Source organism: Myotis lucifugus, unplaced genomic scaffold (genome assembly GCF_000147115.1).
Source record: "Myotis lucifugus unplaced genomic scaffold, Myoluc2.0 scaffold_897, whole genome shotgun sequence".
Lineage (NCBI taxonomy): Eukaryota > Metazoa > Chordata > Mammalia > Chiroptera > Vespertilionidae > Myotis > Myotis lucifugus.
Genome location: NW_005871945.1, coordinates 52,128 through 74,570, shown reverse-complemented (window position 1 = coordinate 74,570; position 22,443 = coordinate 52,128). Strand labels below are relative to the sequence as shown.

The window sequence follows — 22,443 nt, the reverse complement described above, 5'->3', positions numbered from 1 at the left end:
CAGAGGCAGAGAGAGCTGCCTGAGACCAGTGTGATGGCTTGAGCAGACCCCGGAGCAGACACACGGCACGGGGGAGCACGGAGACGCTGCGAGTCACAGTATGGGTCCTGGCCCCCTGCGGCGCCAGTTCGGCCTCCAAGGCGCCGATCCAGCCTGACTCCCGTGGTGGCCGGTGCTGTGCCGTGCTGTGCGAGTCAGGCGCGGTCCCCACCCCTTCGGGGCGCCTCCTCGCACAGTGGGAGGCGGGGCGCCTCCTCGCGCGATTTCAATCGCATGCAGGGCCTCTAGTCTTAAATAAATGTATATGTAGGTAGAAATGAACAGATCATATGAAAGGTAATTTTAAAATAACACTGTGAATCATTGTTTACATTTGAGCAATCAAGAAAGCATCTCAAAAGGAATCATATTTAAACTAGTACCTGAATTATAATTGGAAAAAAACTGAATTTATAGAAATAACATATAATACTTTAAAATTCTCTGAATGCCATTTTGGTTTTTTTCAAATAGATGCATATAAACTTGATTTATTTTTAACAGCCTCTCATGTCACTTTCAGTTATAAGAAAATGGTGTTTTAGTTCTGTCAGCTTGCCAAAATCAAAATCATTTAAGCCTCAGTACTTGATGTATCAGCTACAAAATTAATTCTAGATGGAAAGCGATATCCTTACATACAAGAGCACAAACTAATGCATGAATTCATAAGCCACATATGAAATTGAAAGCCTGTCTCCAATCCTTTACATCACTGGGGAGTCAATCTATTTGAGAAACGAATATTATCCTATCAAAAATATCTGTATTCAAACACATTGCATATGATTATTGTTATATGAAGCTCCACTATTAATATCCACGTACACTTATGAAGGCTTGTGAAGTATATTTACTGTCCAGCTGTATAGCTTTAGATCTTTAGATTTACAGAGACTTACACACTGACAAATAATTTGAAGGAGTGTATATTTTTTATGCTTAACTTTTATTCAGATTTTTCTCCACTAAAATAAAGCACAAACATTTCACATCACTGTTTGTTGTTTTCTACTATTAAAATATATTGAAATAAGCTTGCTACAGAAACTGCTCAACCACTGGAATGTATTGCTGAGGACAATGATTTAAGGATTAAATTTAATAGATATATTTTTATTCTTTTTATTTCCCTTAAACATTCCATACTGTCAATAGTTTCCTCTTTCTTGAATTTCTGATCTTCCATTTTCTTGAATTTCTTGTTATATTTCATTGTAATACTCCTGATTTTTTTCTTGTCTCTGGAACAGCCCTCCCTTTATCTTATTTATTAATATATATATTTTTATTGTTGATAGTATTACAGATGTTTCCCACTTCTCCCCTTTTATCCCCCTTCTTCCAGGCTCTACCCACTCCCCAAGTCTTTATCACCCTATTGTCCGTGTCCATGGGCTATGCATATAAGTTATTTGGTTTATCTCTTCTGTGGATTCTTTTCTCTCTTCCGATTCCTTTAAGGTTTGTTAATCTTGGGATTATGACTTCAATTGTTTTTTTACTTCTCAGTGAAATTTTACCTACTTTCACACTGCAAACTACAAAGTTCACTTCTAAACTGAGTCCTTACATCTTTCTTACCCCCCTACTGCCCTCCACCTCCAACTCCCAGTACAGACTAGTATATTCAGCTCCTTACTGGACATGTCCCTGGTGTCCCAGGTATATACATCTCAACTTTTCCAAAATTGAGATGTATCTCCTCTCTTCCAACCTGCTCTTCTTTCTGTATGTCCTCATTTGGTGAAGGGCACCACCACCCCATCAGAGCTGAAGCAGAAAGAAAGGAATTACTCTTAACTACAACATTTTTTCCTCACCATTCTCATCCTATGAATGAGGAAATTCTGTGGGTTTTTATCCCCTCAGATCTTTGACTATCTCTCTCCTCATCCCTGCTGCTAGTTTCTTAGATCCTTGTCTTTGACCTGACTTATTGCAATAGTCTTCTAACTGGTCTAATTTCATTTCACTGTTGACCCATCAGTCAATCTTCTATGCTTAGTCTTATTTAGAATTGCGATATAGTTGACATATATTAAAGTGTACAACATAATGATTCAATATCCTATATAATAAAAGGGTAATATGCAAATAGACTGAACGGCGGAATGACTGGTTGCTGTGATGCGCATTGACCACCAAAGGGCAGACACTCAACGCAGGAGCTGCCCCCTGGTGGTCAGTGCGTTCCCACATGGGGAGTGCCACTCAGCCAGAAGCCTCTCCCGCCTCTGCAGCAGTGCTAAGGATGTCCGACTGAGACTGACAGCTTAGGTCCTTTCCCTGGGGCGCAGGCCTAAGCTATCAGTCAGACATCCCCTGAGTGCTCCTGGACTGTGAGAGGGTGTGGGCCAGGCTGAGAGACCGCCCCTCACCCCACGTGCATGAATCTCATGCACCAGGCCTCTAGTTTATATATATTTCAAGATGATCACTACAATAATTCTAATTAACATCCATCACCATATGGTTAAAATTTTATTTTCTTGTGATGAAACATTTTAAGATCTGTCTTGGCAACTTTCAACATACAGTAGAGATTTATTAATTTTAGTCATCATGCTGTACTTTATAGCCTCAGGACTTATTTTATAACTGGAAGTTGTACCTTTGACCATGTTCACCCATTTTACTTCACTTTCCCCCACCACAACCACTAATCTGTTCTTTGTATTTATGAGGTGTTTTTTATTTTTAGATTCCACATATGAGATCAACAGTATTCATCTTCCTCTTTGTCACCTAATCTCACTTAGTACAAAGCTATCAAAATCTACCCATGTTGTTGTAAATCAGAGGATTTCCTTTCTTATGGCTAAATAATATTCCATTATGTGCACCAAATTTTCTTTATTCACCATCCACTAGTGAAGACTCGGGTTATTTCCATGTCTTGGTTATTGTAAATAATGCTGTAGTGACTTGGGGTGCAGAATATATTTTTGAGATAGTGTTTTCATTTCCTTATGATACATTTCCAGAAGTGGGATTGCTGGGTCATAAGGTTGTTATATTTTTAATTTTTTGAGGAACATCCACACTGTCTTCCACAGTGGCTGCACCAATTACATTCCCACCAACGTTGCACAAGGGTTCCCTTTTCTCCACACCTTGCCAATGCTTGTTATTTCTGGTCTTTTCCATAATAGTCATTCTAACAGTTGTGAGGTGATATCTCCTTGTGGTTTGATTTGCATTTTTTAGGAAATTAGAGAAATAACCTTGGATTTTCTTTAAGTTTTATAATGTTATGAGGAACTAGAGGTTATTTTTTATAGTTTTAATAAAGATATTTTCTACAATGATAGTACAATTAATTTGCATAGAAATTTTTAAAAATGAGAGGCAACATTAGTAATCTGATGGCAATTAATGTAACCTGTTGATTAATATCTTGTGGGGTGTTGAATATAACAAGACACTTTGAAGACCCAATCACTTCCTGATAAATTCACTGGTTTTCACAGGACAACCTCTTACTTAGGTCTCTGAGACACACTCAGGTCATTTCAGAGTGGCGCCTGGAATAGATTGACAGCAGCAGCACAAATCCTACTTCTTAGGGAACTAATGAAAAGCAGATAGTCTGCTAATTTTGAATACATATGCTGACTTAGCAGATGAACAACTCTTCTTGCACTTATTTTTATTCTATTTTATTCTGCCTTTATAGATATGTGATTTCTTCCTTTGGAAATCATACATAAAACCTAAATTTGCATAACCTGGGAAACCAGTCATTGACTCAAGAACATGAAGAGCTGCGTTCTCACCCAACCATTGTGGCTCAATGATTGAGCATGGACCCCATGCACCAAGAGATCACTGGTTGAATTCCCGGTCAGGGCACATGCCTGGGTTGTGGGCTCCATCCCCAGTAGGGGGTGTGCAGGAGGCAGTCGATCAATTCTCATCCATGTTTCTATCTTTTTCTCCCTCTCTCTCTAAAAATCAATTAAAAATATATTAAAATGGTTTTAAAAAAGAGCTGCATTCTCTTAGCCACTTCAGCCACCTGCAAATACATTTTCCGCTTATGGTTATGCTAATCATCACATTTCATTGAGAAATATAGAGTTACAGATGAAGAGATGCATCATCTGAATTCTTCCTGAAATGCTTTTCTCCTTTGTCCAAAGAAGTTACTATTCTTCTGACTTTATGGGAGTGAATTCTAAACAATGGGATGCCTGCTGTCTCTTGATAGGAGCTGCTGGACCTTCAACACGCCTACTGTAGACTCAGCAGCCAACACCAGGCGAAAACAGCAGAGCTGACGCTTGCCAACCACCGAGCCAATCAGAGTGCGGCTGAGGTAAAGAAACTGCGATTTGGAGTGGAAGAACTAAAACAGAGACTCAACCAAAAAGAAAATAAGGTACCTTCTACAACAACATACACTAGATAGCGTCAAAGTAGCTCTTCATAGTATATAGAAAGCATTTTTCTCCTCTACTAACAGAGGGCTTTAATTGGGCTAAAAAATTTACATTTTAAACACCAAAATCAATATAAAAATGTAACTGCAAGGAGAAAAATATTATCTAGATAAAGTGCTCATCTTTGTGTTGCTAAAAGTGTATTTTTATGCATGCACTAGAGCTTTTCTCAAAGCTTTATAAATAGCCCAAGTAAAAGCAGTGAATCACTGTGGTAGGAATTATTCAAGTTTATTGTGTACACACCAAAAAGTTGGCAAACTGGGAGCATTCAAACCCAAACAGGGATGTATTGTTATCAAGCTGCCGATAGAGCCCAGAGCAGGGACTATTTGTTCTTCTGTGATTGGTTACAGTGTGGGAATTTTCAGTGGTTACCTCCTATTGACCTTGGGAAACAGTTCAAGTTCTGCCTAGGATGTCCAGAGGTGTAAGCAAGAAATGACCAAGGTTAAGTTGGTCTCGAAAAATAAGCTAAATTACACTGTGTCTGTATGACTACACTGGTTCCGTCTGCTCGGGGAACCAAAACGGTTGGTCTTCATTTGGTTTTGATTTCAACAATTCAAATATGCTTCAGCATGGGTACACGTGCACACGTGTGTGTGTGTGTGTGTGTGTGTGTGTGTTTATATATGGGCACAGTATCCCTGAGGCTTGGTGTTTTAAGTTTTAAGCTTTCAGCCTATATAGCAGAGAAATGTTATATTTGTAATGATTATATGTTATGTCACATATTAGGATATATATTCTCTCCAGTGCTCTCTGGTGTTTAAAAGAACGAAGCCCTGTTGTAGTGTTGTGTAAGGTCAACTCGTTAATGGCTTATAGAATATTTAAGAGGCCTCAGGGTGATGTCCTTAAAGCACACCTGCAACAGGTAGGTGATTTCAGCTACAATTACAAACAGCAAAGAAATATTTGTTTTGAATAAAACACAGTCCCATCTGTCAGTGTGATTGTGAGACCGTCACCGCATGGCAGCAGTTACTTCAGGTGGTATTCTTGTTCCTGCACCTGCTCCTGAGGCAAAACAAACAAAGCCATTAGTTTCCTGGTTAGAAAGACTATTTCAAGACAATGCCAAACAGTTGGAACTTTTTTTTTTTTTTAAATATATTTTATTGATTTTTTACAGAGAGGAAGGGAGAGAGATAGAGAGCCAGAAACATCGATGAGAGAGAAACATCGATCAGCTGCCTCCTGCACATCTCCCACTGGGGATGTGCCCGCAACCCAGGTACATGCCCTTGACCGGAATCGAACTCAGGACCCTTCAGTCCGCAGGCCGACGCTCCATCCACTGAGCCAAACCGGTTTCGGCAACAGTTGGAACTTTAAAAAATTAAACTGAATTACTATTCCAAGGGGTAATTAAATAACAGAACACATTTTACATTTGGAGGGTTAATTTTTAACCAAAAGTATTCCAGTCAAGCAAACTACATTTTCTTCCCTAGTAAGATTATATGAAAGCAGAAAGATTTGCCTAGCGAGGTTCCTACATTGTAACCTGCTCTTCCTGGCCCCTACTTTTGGGTGGGCATTTGATCCTTAATGTGGTTCTTTTTATGAAGGTGTATATGTACTTTTTAATTGTGTGCATGTACACTGGGTGTGACTGTAGACCAGTAAGTCAGAATAGGAAGATGGTAGGAAGGCTCAAGAGAATGGTTCTAGGTTTTTATGTTGTCATGGCTATTTATTCCTGAGAATGGCTTTAATATGCAAGTATTTGTTGGACATGGTGATAACTAATTCTCTGTGTTTGCCAATATAGTCTTTAAAAATTGCTTGGGACTGAGCCATTGGCAAGGAAATGATAAAATTCGGTAGGGTTCAAGGGCTAATGAAGCATTAGTTCCCAAAGAGCTGAGTCAGCAGTCTAATCATGTAATTTTTAAAAATAGCTGTGGTATCTGTCCTGTTTTCCCAGCACCATTTATTGAAGAGACTGTCTTTACCCTATTGTATATTCTTGCTTCCTTCGTCATAGATTAATTGACCATATAGGCGTGGGTTTATTTTTGGGCTCTCTATTCTGTTGCATTGATCTATATGTCTGTTTTGATACCAGTGCCATTATGTTTGGATTCCTATGGCCTTGTAATATAGTTTGATATCAGGTAGTGTGATACCTCCAACTTTGTTCTCTTTCAAAATTGCTGTGGCTACTTGGGTTTTTCGTGCTTCCATATAAGTTTTGGGATTTTTTTTTCTAGTTCATTTGCCATTTTTATTCTGATCATTTCTCTCTTCTACATAGGTGTGTTTATTGCAATTTTCCTTGCCTTGTTTTACTATAGTATATTGGGTGTGTTTGTGTGTGGGGGAGTGCATTACTTGTCTTTTGAGTATATAGATTTCTGGAGCAAAAGAATTCATTTTGAGATCTGATATAGATATTATCTATCATTAGATATTTTACTTTCAGACCAATGCTGAGATTGGAAGATTGCTTGGGTAATTTTTCTTGTGGAAAGGGTAAAAACTGTTTAATAGGTAGGGAGGAAATGAAATAGTTTGTAACTAAGAGCATATATTACATTATATTGAGTGAGTCTGCATGTGTATGTTTTGATACTTGCAGCCCTTTCCTGTGGGAAGAATATAGTCCCAAACTAGAACAGTGGGCATGGTCCTCTGATTTGACAAATGAAATTTGTGCTGCTATCTAGTAGAACCTTTTAGAACCATAGTTCCATATGGATAAGTATTTAGATAGATTTCATATTTGATGCCTAGAAGTAGATGTGTAGAAATACACATTCAACATACAAAACATTTCAGTGTTCTTTATATTCAATCAGTTGGTCACCAGAAAGGACTGACCCAAAGCACTCTTAACTGGTATGGGTTTTGTAATCTGGATTATTTTATTGTAGTTGTCAGATCTCCAGTTTTTCTCTGATAAAGGTCATCACTATTTTGGGTGACTGGGAATGAAATCTTTTTTTAAAAGGTTCTTATTGTTTTTAGAGAAAGAGAAAGGAAGAGGGAGAGAAACATCGATTGGCTGTCTCCAGCACACCCCCTACTGGGGATCAAACCCGCAACCTGGGCATGTGCTCTGACCAGGAATCCAGAGACCTCTTTGGTTCATGGGTTGACACTCAACCACTGAGCCATCCGGGCCGGGCGGAATGAAATATTCTTCATGGAATTAAGATTTTGCATTAGATAGCAGCCAGTATTTTCCCAATTTGACTTATTGTTGAGAAGCCAGAAAAATTCTGCTGAACCTTTTAATTTCATACTAGCAAATTCTTCACATTGCAATTAGTTAAAATTAATTTAAACTTGAAAATACAAAATTCTAACTCCCTCAAGTCAACAGATTTTAAATAAATAAAAAAGAGATATTAATTCTCTACTGCAGAAAGAAAAGATATTTTGGGGCCATAAGAGAAAAAACCCAGGGTCTTGTTTAAAAAAGCAAATTAGAAAAATTTCTCTTTTAGATGCTTGCTTTTCTTTAAGCAAATTGTTTTTAAAAATTTAATTTGATATATATTTGTTAGAAGCTAAACATTCTTTTGTAATCATTTCTTTGAAGTCTTTCTGGGATTGTATATTACATTACATAATGACAAAATTTAACTGGAACTTAATTACCATAATGCAGGACCTATTACATACATATCCACATTAAAATACCAAAATAACTGACTACTTCAATAAATATGGTAGAGAAAACAGTATAATGAAATGATATAATAATGCAATAAGCAAAGCTGTTACAGACAGGACAAATGCAACTTAAACTCACAAATGTATTTCTCTAGCACATAAGAAGCAAGGAATATAATATAAGCAATTATTAAGACACATGGTATTCTGCACTGTAAAATTAATATCAGGAAGGCTAAAAGACAAAACGAGATGAGGTTTGCTGAAGAATCTTGTAAATTTTGTAAACAATATCACATCACATAAGAAGGAAAAATAAAGGGAAAATTTAACAATTACTTCAACATAGTATATTATTTCAGTATACTGATTTCAAATACCTAGACAATTTTATGCATAATTACAGTCATCATTTACAAAAAATATACTCTACTTTGTAAATTACCATAGCTAGTTTTCATGTTGCTTTGTAGTTTCATAGTTGGTATTTCAAGGGCTTGTCTAATATTTCCTTGTATATAAGTTTATTTAATCAATTAATCTTCCCTGATTTAAAGCCATTTGGATTTTCTTTTCCCAACATAATTCTATGTGATTACTTTTATTTATAGACCATTTTTCCCCACTGGAAAAAAAGTTTAGTATGTGTAATTCTTTGGTTAAAAAATATGAACATAATATGATTCTTTATATAGGCAGTATTACCAAATTTCTGTGCTCCTCAGTGATAGGTCAGATTGTAGAAATGTTGATGCCATCAAATGTCAAACCTTAACCTCATCTTAACTAGTGCAAAAGCATGTTAAATATTAAGTTATCTATATATATAAAAAGCTAATATGTTAGTGTCCCTCCACCCGTCTGACCAGTTGCTATGATGTGCACTGACCACCATGGGGCAGATGCTCAATACAGGAGCTGCCATGACACACGTTGGCCATTTACAGAGAAACGGCAGCATGGACCTGGTGCTGACAAAGCAACACTTAGCTTCCCTCAAGTGGGACACAGGCCCTGCCACTACCACAGAGCAACACCCCACCAAATCGCAGCTGATGCTCCTGGGACCCCATGGCACACAATGCGGTCCATAGCCCGGAAACAGTGGCTGTGGGCGCTGGGTAATGACATCTCGTAGCAACGCCTGGCTTTTTCTGCCTAGTGACTAGTCTCCTTGCAGTTTCTTCAGCCCAGGAACACAACTCGCTTTGTAGCCAGGTGCAAACATTTCACACTTTAACCAAATATCTGTGAAGCATTTTCCCATGCCTCATCTCATTTGATCCTCACAGAAGTCCTGAGTAGGTAGATAAGAGACTCAGTGAAATCCTATTTTCTTTTCATTAGCAGGAAAACGGAGACTTAGAAAGCTTAGGAACTTGACCCAATTGAAAAGAAGTAAGAAATGGTAGACCTTGAAAATGACTTCAGGTTTTCTCACTGTGCAGAATATAGTCAAACACGGCTGCAGTTAAATATTTTACCCTTTGTTCTCCCTGCATGAGCTACAATAATAATAACCTGCTTTGTGTTGATATATACTGCTGTGTTGCTGACAATTACCTGAAAGAGAAGTTAGGGTGCTTCACTGGGCTGGAGAAAGTTTAGCTAAATCAGAAAGCAGGTCTAATTAAGCAAGTTTATTCTATATCTATAAAAGGCTAAGTTGCATGCGCGATACATATAAAGCTCTCACTAGCATCAATCGCATGCGTGTGTTTCGATCTGTCATTGTTCATCATGAATTTGGTTGACACTTCTATTATAGAGAAAGGGCGAATAGCGATATTAAAATATTTCCTCTATTTCCTTTCAATGTGCACGAATTTATGCACCGGGCCACAAGTTTATTTATAAAATCACTCGAGTTGCTAGTTGGATTTATTTGGAATTTCAGATTACTCCTTTTGCTGAACTCCTTCCCCTTAGTGTAATTCAATACTCAATCTTGACTTTTCTCAGTTTTTTAGTGATAGCTTCCATAAATTAGAGAATTTTCAAAATAGTCATTGGATTTTTGTGTTAAAATAAATGTAAGTCATGGGTAAAGAGTGGCTAGCCTGGAGATGTCCTTAATTCACAAACCATGCTATAGAGGTGGAGAGTTAGCATGTAGTAATTGCAAAATAGAAGTTCGATGGCAAGAAGACTCACCTACCTGTAAGATGATGTTCATGCTTTAAGTAATTCATGGATTTCTTCCTCAAAGTAACATTTATTGATCTAGGTGCTCAGTACAACTCTCTATAGAAGTTTATAAAAGATAGATAAAATAGAGTCCTAGTATAAGGGTTTAAGTCTAATGCAATGATTTTCTAACCTGGCTGCACCACAGAAATAAACGCTTTGGAAGATTTAAAAAATATTTGTATTCAAATCTCACCTCCAGAATCTGAGTCAATTGTTATAGTGGGCCTGAGTATGTGTATTTTTTATAAGCTTCTCAAATGATTCTAATGTCTAATCAAATATCAGAACCACTGGTCTCATGAGAAAAGGCGGCAGCCACCATTAAGTCCAATTCACAACTTTGGTCCCCATTGAACACATATATTTGTGATGACAGATTTTACCAGTGGAGCATAAATACAATGTAAAGCTGTTGGAATTGTAGTTGGTACCTGTTAGAATTGTAATACACAAAATTAACATAATAAGTCTTCTACAAATTCAAGAGATGAAAAACCACTAAAGAATAAGATACTATTGGGCCCTAGCTGGTTTGGCTCAGTGGATAGAGCATTGGCCTGAGGACTAATGGGTCTCAGGTTGGATTCCAGTCAAGGGTACATGCCCGGGTTGTGGGCTTGAGCCCCAGTAGGGGTGTGAAGGAGGCAGCTGATCAATGGCTCTCTCTCATCGATGTTTCTATCTCTCGCTCCCTCGCCCTTCCTCTCTGAAGTCAATAAAAATATATTTTTTTAAAAGATACTATTGGGCATTATAAGTTCACATCCAAACTTTTAGTGTTTTGCTAAATGCATTGTCAGTGTGACTTCATACTTAGCAATTATCACTTTATTATTACAGCTTAGCTCATTCTGGCCTCACCTTTGAATGCCTTCTGGTGTCAAAAAGGTGAATCTTTTCAAAGTCTGATAAATGGGAGAAACACTTCGTTTAAACCCAGAGAACATTAAAAACCAGCTGTTAATTTGGATAATTAAACAACTCTTTCTTTGGAAGGACACAGAAATCCTTTCTTAGACCTAAATATATTTTGGCAAAATCTTGTTCATTTACACCGTGCTAATTTTAAGATTGTGAGAATAGCGATAGACTGAAATTCACATTTATCTATGAAAAAGATTTGGTAAGTGTTTCAGGTAAGATTAAAAAGAAATAACAAAGAAAGAGGCCAGCTGCCAGTTCACATGGGGACACAGGCACAGGCCACAGACCCGAGATCTGAATTGAACTGTAGAAAGTAGCCCAGTTCATCTAATATTTATTGCTTCCTAACTTCTATGTTAGGTGTCAAAATATACTTGGGTTCTTTATAAGAAGAGGTTTTTAGTGTAGCAGGCGATAGTCAAACATAAATGTGTGTAGTTAAATGTAAGTATATGTCAAGATGGTGGTATTCACAGGGTTCCCAGACACAATTTTCCCTGTTTCTTTTCCTCCCATTGCTTAAGGGTATTTGCAGTCATGTGTTTGTTTTAATTATTTATTGTCTGACACCCCTTCTGTCTGCACCTCTAACAGTGACAGAATTCCATACTGCTGCCTCTACCATGAAGACACCATAGGCACACAACATGAACAGGAGTCCAGCATCCCAATTTTTGTATATTTCTGATCTAAGTCATTCTAATAATGCCATTCCACTTTCCGTGCATGATTTGAAGGTTACCCTTTCCTGCAGGCATTTATCATGGTCTTGCTCTCTCCACTTCACCAACCCACTCCACTGTCCAGTATGTCTGTTCTGCTTCAGGACTTGGTAGCACAGCAAACCCATCTTCTTAGCTCAGACTTGTGTGTCCTTGGACTATGCAGCTTGAGAGAGGAACTGAGGGAAATCAAGAAGTTTGAAGGCCTATGGAAAGGTTTAGACCAGGGGTCCTCAAACTACGGCCCGCGGGCCACATGCAAATACAAATATTGTATTTGTTCCCGTTTTGTTTTTTTACTTCAAAATAAGATATGTGCAGTGTGCATAGGAATTTGTTCATAGTTTTTTTTAAAACTATAGTCCGGCCCTCCAACGGTCTGAGGGACAGTGAACTGGCCCCCTGTTTAAAAAGTTTGAGGACCCCTGGTTTAGACCATAATCTTTTGCTAGCTTTTCCTCTCCTGGCTTTCAGCTTTCTTTGTAAAAGTGAAAATCCTCTTTGGATTTCTGTTAGCGAAACCAGGTACTAAGGTAGGTCTTTAGTGGGAGAATTTCCTTGGGAAAACAAAGCCATTGCAGTACTAATGTAGGTTCTTCCCTAAAAGTGGAGTGGTGTAACAGGAACTTTGGGAAAGCAGGGAATATACTGCTTCATGCTGTTTTGGATTATGAGAGATTTCATAGGAACACTCCACTTTTGGATAGTGGGGAAAACCTGTATATATGTATACTCACATACATGTATATTAAAATATTTTATACATAATGCTTAAAATAAAGCAACTTTCTTTAATCATGTATTCCATTGCTGCTACTACAAAATTTTATTCCCCCTTTTTTATAACAACCTTGAAAGAGTTGTATTTGTTATCTTTACAACCTTCATTCTAACCACACCAATGATATTCTGACCACTACCTCTATCCCAAGAGAAATATTGTCAGCATCATCAATGTTCTCCATACTTTTAAAACCAGTGGTCTATTCTCAGTCTTCATCTTTCTCAATATGTCATAATAATTTGACATAGCCAGTAAGTTCCATCTTAAAGTAATTTACTTAACAGGCTTTTAGAAAAATCAGCATTTCTTGGGTTTCACCTTCTTCTATACCCTTGATCTCAATCTTGTTGATTTCTCTTCATGTCTCCAATTCTACCTGTGGGAGTTTCTAGGGTTACCCCTTCAGTTATCTGTGCCTAGCTACACACTCATCCCAAAGGTGATATTTTCAACCTCATAGCTTTAGATGCCATTTGTATGCTGATAACTCTCAAATTCAGATCTTTAATCCTGCTCCTCTAGTTTATTCTATTGCACAGGCAAAATAGCTGAGTCATTTTTTTTTACTCCTTCCTTTCTCCCTCCATATAAAATCAATCCTCACATTCATTCTTTGACTTCCATATTCTTAACATGTCACAAATATGACCACTTATTTCCACCTCTCATGATTTTCAGTCTTGCTCAAGGCATTATCTTTTGTCTGTTCCACACTAATGCAGGCTGTTAATAATAGGGGAGCCTGGGGACACTCAGAGTATATGAGAACTCTTTCCTTTCCCTTCAATATTTATGTAAACCTAAACTGCTATAGAAAATAGTCTGTTAAAAATCCCTTAACTTTCTATGTGCTACCAGTCCATTAAATTTGTAGTCAATTAAAAATCTGTTATAGTATTTAATTTTAGTACCTATACTACCAAGATGCATTTACTTTTAAGTACTAAGTATACAAAATTAAATGCTTTGCAGTGGTTCTCAACCTTCCTAATGCCCTTTAATACAGTTCCTCATGTTGTGGTGACACCCAACCATAAAATTATTTTCGTTGCTACTTCATAACTGTAATTTTGCTACTGGTATGAATTGTAATGTAAATATCTGATATGCAGGATGTATTTAGGGGACCCCTGTGAAAGGGTCGTTCGACCCCCAAAGGGGTCGCGACCCACAGCTTGAGAACCGCTGCTTTATAACATATTGTCTGTTAGAAGAATACAGTCTTCTTTGAAAAAACCTCAACTTAAAAAATATTCAAAAGGGGAACTATAATTGCATTTCTAAGTTTAGGTATATGGTTAGTAGGGTTATCTGATGAAAGTTGAATAACAGGTGGCTGTTCGTGATAGCAATTCTTCATAAAATTCCCTGAATATCAAAGAGAGTGAACAAGTAGCTTTTAACAATGCAACATTTCTTTGATGTGTACAGTTTTTTTTATGAGAATTTCCTTTGTATTATATAAAATATCCATGGTTATCTCAATATAAAATATTTTAAGATGTTAATAGAGTTTATTACCCAAATTAAGAAAAATAAGAACTTCAAGGAGTTGCATAATCATTATTTTACCCATGTAGAAAGTCTTATGCTGGCCAATCTGCATGGAAAGTATTCACTCAATGGCCTAGGTATGGAGAGCAAAATTGGAGTATTGTTTTAAAGTTATTATCCTGTTGGACTGCCAGTAGCATTCATGAATTTTTCCAACCCACTTCCCACTTTATTCATTCATATGCATTTAAGGCACGCTTGTTTGCTTTCATTCATTCACTTATCTAATAGTGCTTTGTGCCGTATTAGTGAAAGAAAACTCTAAAACTATTTACAGTTAGTCTGAAATGAACTGGACAGCAACATTCCAAGCTGGGATCTTTGGAAGCATATATTATGTAGCCATCTGAATTACAGGCCTTATGCTCTACTGATTGGATGATGTGCTTCCCATTTAAATGTAACTTATATGCAAGGAGGTATGGGTCAGATATGTTGTACTGTTTCTAGAAACTTTAAGTCAAAGTAAACCAATCATGTTAGGAGCTCATCCAGCATGGAATGTACTCTGTTGGGAAAACATTCTTTAAATCAGCTGTTCTCAACTCTGAAGGTCCCAGAGAACCCTTCTGGAGGCCTGTGAGATCTAAATTACTTTCATAATAACTTAAATATTTTTGGGCCATTTTCACTGCATTGACTTTGTATTAATATGCAAAATAAATGGCAGATGAAATGTTCAGTTGGTTCCAATGACTCAGATAGTAGGCCGCAGTTAGGTTCAAAGAAGGGTGCAAAGACAGTGTTAAATTTTGGAATCTGAATCTTGCTCTACTGAAACAATGCTTACTACCTTTTCATCAGTTTTTACACATGCAGAGCAAGAATTGGATTTCTGTTTTAAGGAATGTGCTTTAAATATCGGTTATCTGTCTTTATGCCATCAGCACTAATGAGTCCCCTTTGGCCTTTGTAATATCATGAACACTATGACTGGAAGTGCTGTGTTGGCATTAAATAAAACTGAAAGTGTGCCAGCATTAATCTACTTACTCTTTACTGGGAGAGATGTTTTCTTTATATTTCAGTACTGCATAAATCTTGTAAATCATGACTACATTTCCATTTACTATTCCTGTTATTTAAACTAGCTTAACTTGATAATAGGGAGAACCCTAAGGTGATTATAAAGTTATTTTTAGTAGGAAATAATGTAAAATAAAATTTAAATATTTTCACTATATTTTAAACACTTGTTTAATGTACCAGTTAACCCCTTTTTTCTCATATTAAGCAATTCAGCTACTGCTGTACATGTTGGTTATTTCTGATAACAATAATCAAAATTATTGAGAGGAAATTAAAGTTTCTTAGTGGAGAGAGATCTTGAAACATATGGCTAATTGGACCAGCTATGAAATACTACAAATATTACAGTAGACAATGCAGGAAGTTTGGAACTCAGAAGCTTAAATGTAATTCAACAAATAATGAAGGACCTATTTTTAGAAACATTGTACTTTCAGAATTCTTTCTCTTTGTTTGAATCTTCCATAAGAATGTGGCCAAAAACCATCTATCGGTTATGCAGGCAAAAGTCCATACACTAATCAGTGTGTATCTTTTCTTTAAATGGAAGAGTATATATTTTATTATAAGGTTTTCCATTTGAACCTTCTTCATTAAAATAAGTATTTAGTTTGTTTTGTCTTATATTCTATCTCAGGAAAGAGACCCATAGAAATGCTATGAACCAAAAATCTTTATTCAGGAAAGAGAAGGTACCAGATAAGTAATGTCCCTGCATATGTTTTGTCACTAGGCAAATTGAAACCCAGATAAATATTTGTATTGTAGAGCAAAACATTTCTTCTTTATATCATATATTGTTCCTCTTATTGTCCTTTTTAGAGGTTCTCTTCTAAACTAAAAAAATAAAAAGAATATCCTATATAATAAAAGGCTAATATGCAAATAGAACAAACGGCAGAACAACTGAACAGCTGGTTGCTATGATGTGTGCAGAATATGGCGGGCATTGGCCACAGCAGGATGGTGGAGCAGGTGAGCCGGGGTGCCAGACCAAGGAGGGGCGCCAGTCTCTGTCATCAGGGTGAGCCTCTGGTGGTTACTAAAAATTCTTTGCTCCCGCATGCCACGGTCCCGCCTGCCGCTTGCACCTGCTGCCAGTGCCCAGCGCCATCAGCAGGTGCGAGCGGTGGCTGCCAGCCCTGATTGCCCCTGAGGGCTTCTCTACTTCCTCCTGCTCCTGAGGTGCAATCGGGGCAGCAGCTGCCACTTGCATCTGCTGATGGCATTGGACCCAATCACTCTGTGCTGTCAGTGGATGTGAGCAGCGGCGGCGGTGGGAGCAGGGCTGCTGGCTGACAGGGGACCGGGGGCCAGGCGGGGGTGCAAAGGATGGGCCGAGACCCACCCCTGTGCCTACTGCAGCCTCGCAGCCCACAGTTCCTTTCAAGGTGCACGAATTCGTGCACTGGGCCCCTAGTTCAATTATAATATCCTCCCTTTCCTCTGTGAAAAAATTAAGCATTGGTTCTTTAACTTATAAGTCAGTCAAAATTACCAGTTTTGCTTTTACATAATTTGTATTTTTTACTGTATTGCTTCTTGTATTCTGCTGCTTTATAAAATACCTTTTTCTGTTTCTTTTCTACTTTATTTTGAAAGAAAAAATTTCTTCTTTGGGATACCTAATAACACCTTGAGCCTCAATTGTAATCAATTAACCGAGAATATTTACTGTTTTTTTAATTATTCAATTTGTTCCTTTTTTGGATATTAGTCATGTGGCTCTTAATAAAAATGCCATTTCTGCTTCCATGTTTTGTGGAAGCAGATTTATGACTCACTAGATTGTCACCTCTGTAGATGGACTAGGGTGTGACAGGCCCTGTCTTGATAACTGTGCTAAATGGTTAGAATACAGAGCATTAAGGAGTTTCCAAATCATGTTATCATCAATAAAATAGAGTAGTTTTGTACTGACTTCTCCTGTTCCTAATGCTTAAATTCCTTTAAGAGAATTTTATATTTTTAATCTATTTTCATTTTTGCTGGTTTTTCTATAATTTCTTTTTTTTTTTGGTTAAAACAATGAGAAGTAACTGGATTTTTATACTTGTATTCAACAATAGTTGGAGAATAAGCCTTGTGGTTCATGACATGTGATAACAGATTGAAATTTGGGACACAAATGGCAATTTCATTTCTTTCATTGAGTTTCATGATGCTGGAATCCATTCCAATATCCAAAGGCAAGGAGGCACAGAGCCCAGAGCTCTCCCAAAGCTTCCTTCTGAAAGCAGACATCTGTTGTGTGTTAACTGAGCAAAATAAAATAGAGGAGGAAGGATTGTTTGTTCTTGCGTCTTTATTAGTGCTCCAGTTTCTCAGAGAAGAGAGTGGGAAATACATATATCACATGATGATCAAATACAAGTGTTGTCATGAAAATTAATATTTGATAGTGCTTTGTCTTCCTTTGATGTGAGACAAGCTATTGTTATTCTCTGTGCAAACGTTTACTTTAGCATATTACTCAGGTCAATGAAACTTAAAGTCAGTTTTAACAAAGACTCACATCAAAACCCTTGGGAGACATTGGTTACAAATTAAATATCCTTACCTTTTGGTCACACATCTTGATATAAAGAGATGTCCTATTGTTGTCTTTACTTTAGGTAAAATTAACACCAATTAAGTGTTCCTTATCAAGATGCCACACCATCAACATCTGTAATATTGCTGCCCACATGATCCAGTGGAACCCTTGAGTGTTCTCTCAGCTACAGATTTGCTACATGATATCATTGCTCTGATTCTGCAGTTGCTATGGTACCCTGAACAAATTCTCAGTATTGGTCCCTCAAGGCACAAATTAAGAGTCTGCAGCATTGTAGGATGTCAAGTGCTTAACTTCCACTGGTCATGATGCTAATTTGAGTTCTTGAAAAGAAAAGCAGCTCTTAAACTGGAATAAACTGTTTAATAGAATGTTTTTATATAAAAATCATATAAGATTATCTCGGTTAATAGATGTACTAAGGTATCATTGTCCATTTATCTATCAAATTCTTAAAGAATATGTATGTTTATTATATAGAGTTAAAACATACTATATAGAGATAAAACAATGAAATATTCTAGATTCAAGTAGTGCAATTATTTAAGATAACATTAAGAACTTTGGAATCACTGGATATATTCACCTGACTTAATTCTACAGTATCTACAAAAGAATTCACTTTGATTTGGCTTAATAATATAAATATTATAGCAACTGAAATGCCTGCCATACTTTATTTACTTGAACAGCTTTTTGAGATCTCATTCACATATAATAAATTTCACCCATTCAAAGTATTAAACTTAATTCTGTGTTTTTTAAATAAAATCATAGAGCTGTGCAATAATTACTAAAATCTAATTTTAAAACATTTTCATAATCCTCAAAAGAAATTACATACCTACTAAAGACCTGATGCACGAAATCCATGCAAGAGTAGGCCCTCACAGCCCCTGCTTCGTCTGGAAGGTCATCTGGACGGTCATTCCACTGTTCAGCTGTTTGGTTGATTTGCATATTATGCTTTTATTTTTATAGGTTTGCAGTCATGCCCCATCCTCCCTTTACCCTCGGCATTTGACAAGCATTAATCTACTTCCTCTCTCTATGGAGCTACTTATTTTGAACATTTCATAGAAATGGAATCATAGAATCTATGGCCCTTTGTGATGGCTACTTTCACTTAGTATCAGGTTTAAGAGTTATCCTCTATCATAGCATGAATCAACACTTCATTCTTTTTATGGTCAATTAACATACCATTGAATGGCTATACCACATTTTTTCTTCAGCTGGTTGTATTTGGGGTATTTCATTTTTTTTGGCAATTACAAATAATACTGATGAACATTCATATATGAATTTTTTGTGTAGATGTATATAAGGGCCACCAAACTATTTTCTAAAGTGGCTGCAGCATTTTATAATCTCACAAGCAATGTTTGGAGGTTCTAGTTTCTCCACATTTTCACCAATACTTGTTAGAGTCCATCTTTTTTAATTATATCATCCTTATGGGGGTGAAGTGGTATCTCATTGCAGTTTTGACTTGAATTTCCCTAATGACTTAAAGTGTTGGTCATGTTTTCATGTACTAATTGGCCATTTTTATACATTCTTGGCAGAAATATATATTCAGATCCTTTGCCTATTTTTAATTGAGGTATTTTTTGAATTGTCCTTTGTATATTCTGCATAGAAATCCCCTTTCAGATACATGATTTGCAAATATTTTTCTCATTATGTAGACTGTCCTTTCAGCTTCTTGACAGTTGTATGTATTTGGAGCATAAAACTTTAAAAATGACTTAGAGGAAGTCTAATTTGTTTATTTCTTCTGTTGCTTGTATGTCAAATCATTGCTTATTTCAAAATCAGGAAGATTTACTCCTGTATTTTCCTCTAAGAGTTTTATAGTTTTAGCTCTTATGTATCGATTTCTGATCCATTTTGAGTTGATTTTTATTAATGAGGTGTGAGGTAGGCATTTCACTTCAATCATGGCTTGTGGATATCTAGTTGCCCCAAGATTATTTGTGAAAAAAAGGTTATCCTTTTCCCATTGGAATATATTGGCATCCATGTCACAATCCAGTTGACCATAAATGTAATAGTTTCTTCCTGGACTCTGGACACAATTTTATTCCATTGGCCTAAATATCTGTTCTTCTGCCAGTAAAACATTGTCCTGATTACTGTTTTTAGTAAGCATTGAAATTAGGAAGTGTCAGTTCTCTCAATATATGTTTTATAATGTTTTCATACTTTTTTTTGCCAGTTTGGCTCAGTAGTTAGTCATTGGCCTGTGGACGGAAGGGTTAAGGGCATGTACCTGGGTTGCAGACTCCCCCTGGGCCCAGGTTGGGGTGCATGTAGGAGGCAACCAACCAATGTGTTTCTCTCACATCCATATTTTTCTCTGTCTCTCCCTCTCTCTAAAAATCAATGGCAAAATGTCCTCAGATGAGGATTCAAAAAAAAAAAAAAAGAATGTTGAGCTCTACCACAGATTTACCAACATGTGTTCCCCAAAGAGAAAACAACACTAAACCTAAAGCACAGCCATTGGGAAAATTATTCTGGTTTCTGATTACAAAGATGACAATAAAATCTTTGGGGGAATTATTGCTTCAGATCATTGGGAATGAAATGTAGAGCAAACTGTCTCCAGGTTTCCAAAAATGGGAATCTCTGAAATCTGAACCTGTATCATTCTTTATAGAATTACCGAGTCAAACTAATTCACTTATAATCAAACCTATCTTTCGCTGTTAAGAGTTTAATGTGCTGATTGAGTTGTCCAGGTGACATATACTCATTATTTTCAGTAATTATTTTCATTAACCCTACTTTGCTAAGTTAGCTCATTAGAAAAGTTAGTTTATACACTTCAAAGGTCAATAAATTATTTCAGTAATTCATGTATCCATTGCTAGCTTCTTTGACATTTCTTTTTTTTAAAATATATTTTATTGATTTTTTACAGAGAGGAAGGGAGAGAGATAGAGAGTTAGAAACATCGATGAGAGAGAAACATCGACCAGCTGCCTCCTGCACATCTCCCACTGGGGATGTGCCCGCAACCCAGGTACATGCCCTTGACCGGAATCGAACCTGGGACCTTTCAGTCCGCAGGCCGACGCTCTATCCACTGAGCCAAACCGGTTTCGGCGACATTTCTTAATTGTCCAGTAAAACTACTTACTTTAAATGTAAGTACTTGTGTTTCAGTGGTGGGCACACAGTGCAATATACAGATCTCGTATCATAGAAATCTACATCTGAAACCTATATTATCCTATTAACCAATGTCACCCCAATACATTTAATAAAAAAAGAAAGTATCAAATAGAAATTTAATAGCTAGTTTAACAAAAGCATGCAAGTCAATGACATATGTATAAAAGAGGCCAGTATGGACACTAATAAAAAATAATTCTGGTAAATCACAACTACAAGACCACAGAACATTTATATTCTGTTAAGATAAGATCACATTTTAATTTGTACTACCTTAGTCATAATTACTTGGAGTCACTGAATTTAAATCATCCAATAATTTCTATGTAAGTAGTAAATAAGATATTATAAATAATTATTACATTGGAAAATAATAGGATCATGTAACACAAACTATATACTTAGCAAAATTTCAAAAGGCAACCACTTTCCATCACCAAGAATTTTTAGCAAAATGTGCCTGTTAACTTTGCTGAATTTTTTTTCCAGGGAAAGAGTACATTTTGGTGTAATCTTTGGTATAATTGTTTAGAATATTTCAGTTCCAATTTTAAGTATTTTCCAAAAGCTAGTCTTAATTATTTGAAGTTGGCCAGCTGTCATATGTACTCATTTCTTTCAAAGGCTCTGTGTCACGTGAATCGGGTTGAGGGAATTTGTGAACAGGAAACTTACCTGAATTTGTGCCATCATTCCTCATTAGCTTAATCACATCCCAAGCTGGACAGATTAGAAAGACACCGAGTGTGGATGCCCTGGAGCAGAATCAGAGCAGATTGGCCAGAAGAACTTGCCAGAACACCTGATGCTCAACATGTCACTTCAGTTTCTGGGACAGAAATCGGTCCTGTTCATCTGCTAATGGAAAGATGTGTCAAAACTGATTATCAACGGTTTCCAGTTAGATTTCGATACAGATTTGTAATACAAATCACTTGGGATTTATGTGCTGCTATTTGCAATGTCTAACTGGCTTTTCTAGTCTTGTTTTCCTTATTTTTTCTTTTGTTTTGAAAATGTCTATAATTTTAGAGAGAGGGAAATGGAGAGAGAGAAATACATCAATTTGTTGTTCCACTTATTATGCATTCATTGGTTGCTTCTTGTTTGTGCCCTGACTGTGAGTCAAACCTGCAACCTTGGCATATCAGGTGACACTCTAACCAACTGAGCTACTCTGCCAGGGCATTATTTTCCTTATTGTTTCAATGATAGAAATTAATATTTTCCAGGAATTGCAGCTGCAGTCTTTTTAGCTGAAGTCATTGCCTCTATATCACCAAGGCTTACAACTATAGCTTGGACCTTGTTATACTGCCAGATTGATCAGATTATAGATATGGCAATATATATTTTTTTGAATCATAGATTTTTGGGTCTACTCAC

General features: G+C 36.8%; 1 protein-coding gene across 3 annotated transcripts in view; it reads left to right on the top strand.

Annotated features, from left to right (window-relative positions):
• The window catches only part of CCDC102B (coiled-coil domain containing 102B), a 111,766-nt gene that overhangs the window by 67,123 nt on the left and 22,200 nt on the right, over window positions 1-22,443 (top strand). For 2 of the 3 annotated variants that reach the window (XR_002827187.1, XM_006106738.3), the window contains exon 5: window positions 4,253-4,423. Coding sequence is in view for 2 of the 3 variants with exons in the window: in XM_006106738.3 (XP_006106800.2) it covers window positions 4,253-4,423 (171 nt within the window). In the remaining variant the exon portion in view is untranslated. The remainder of the gene's footprint in view (window positions 1-4,252; window positions 4,424-22,443) is intronic. The other variant, XM_023747519.1, reaches the window with a different exon arrangement.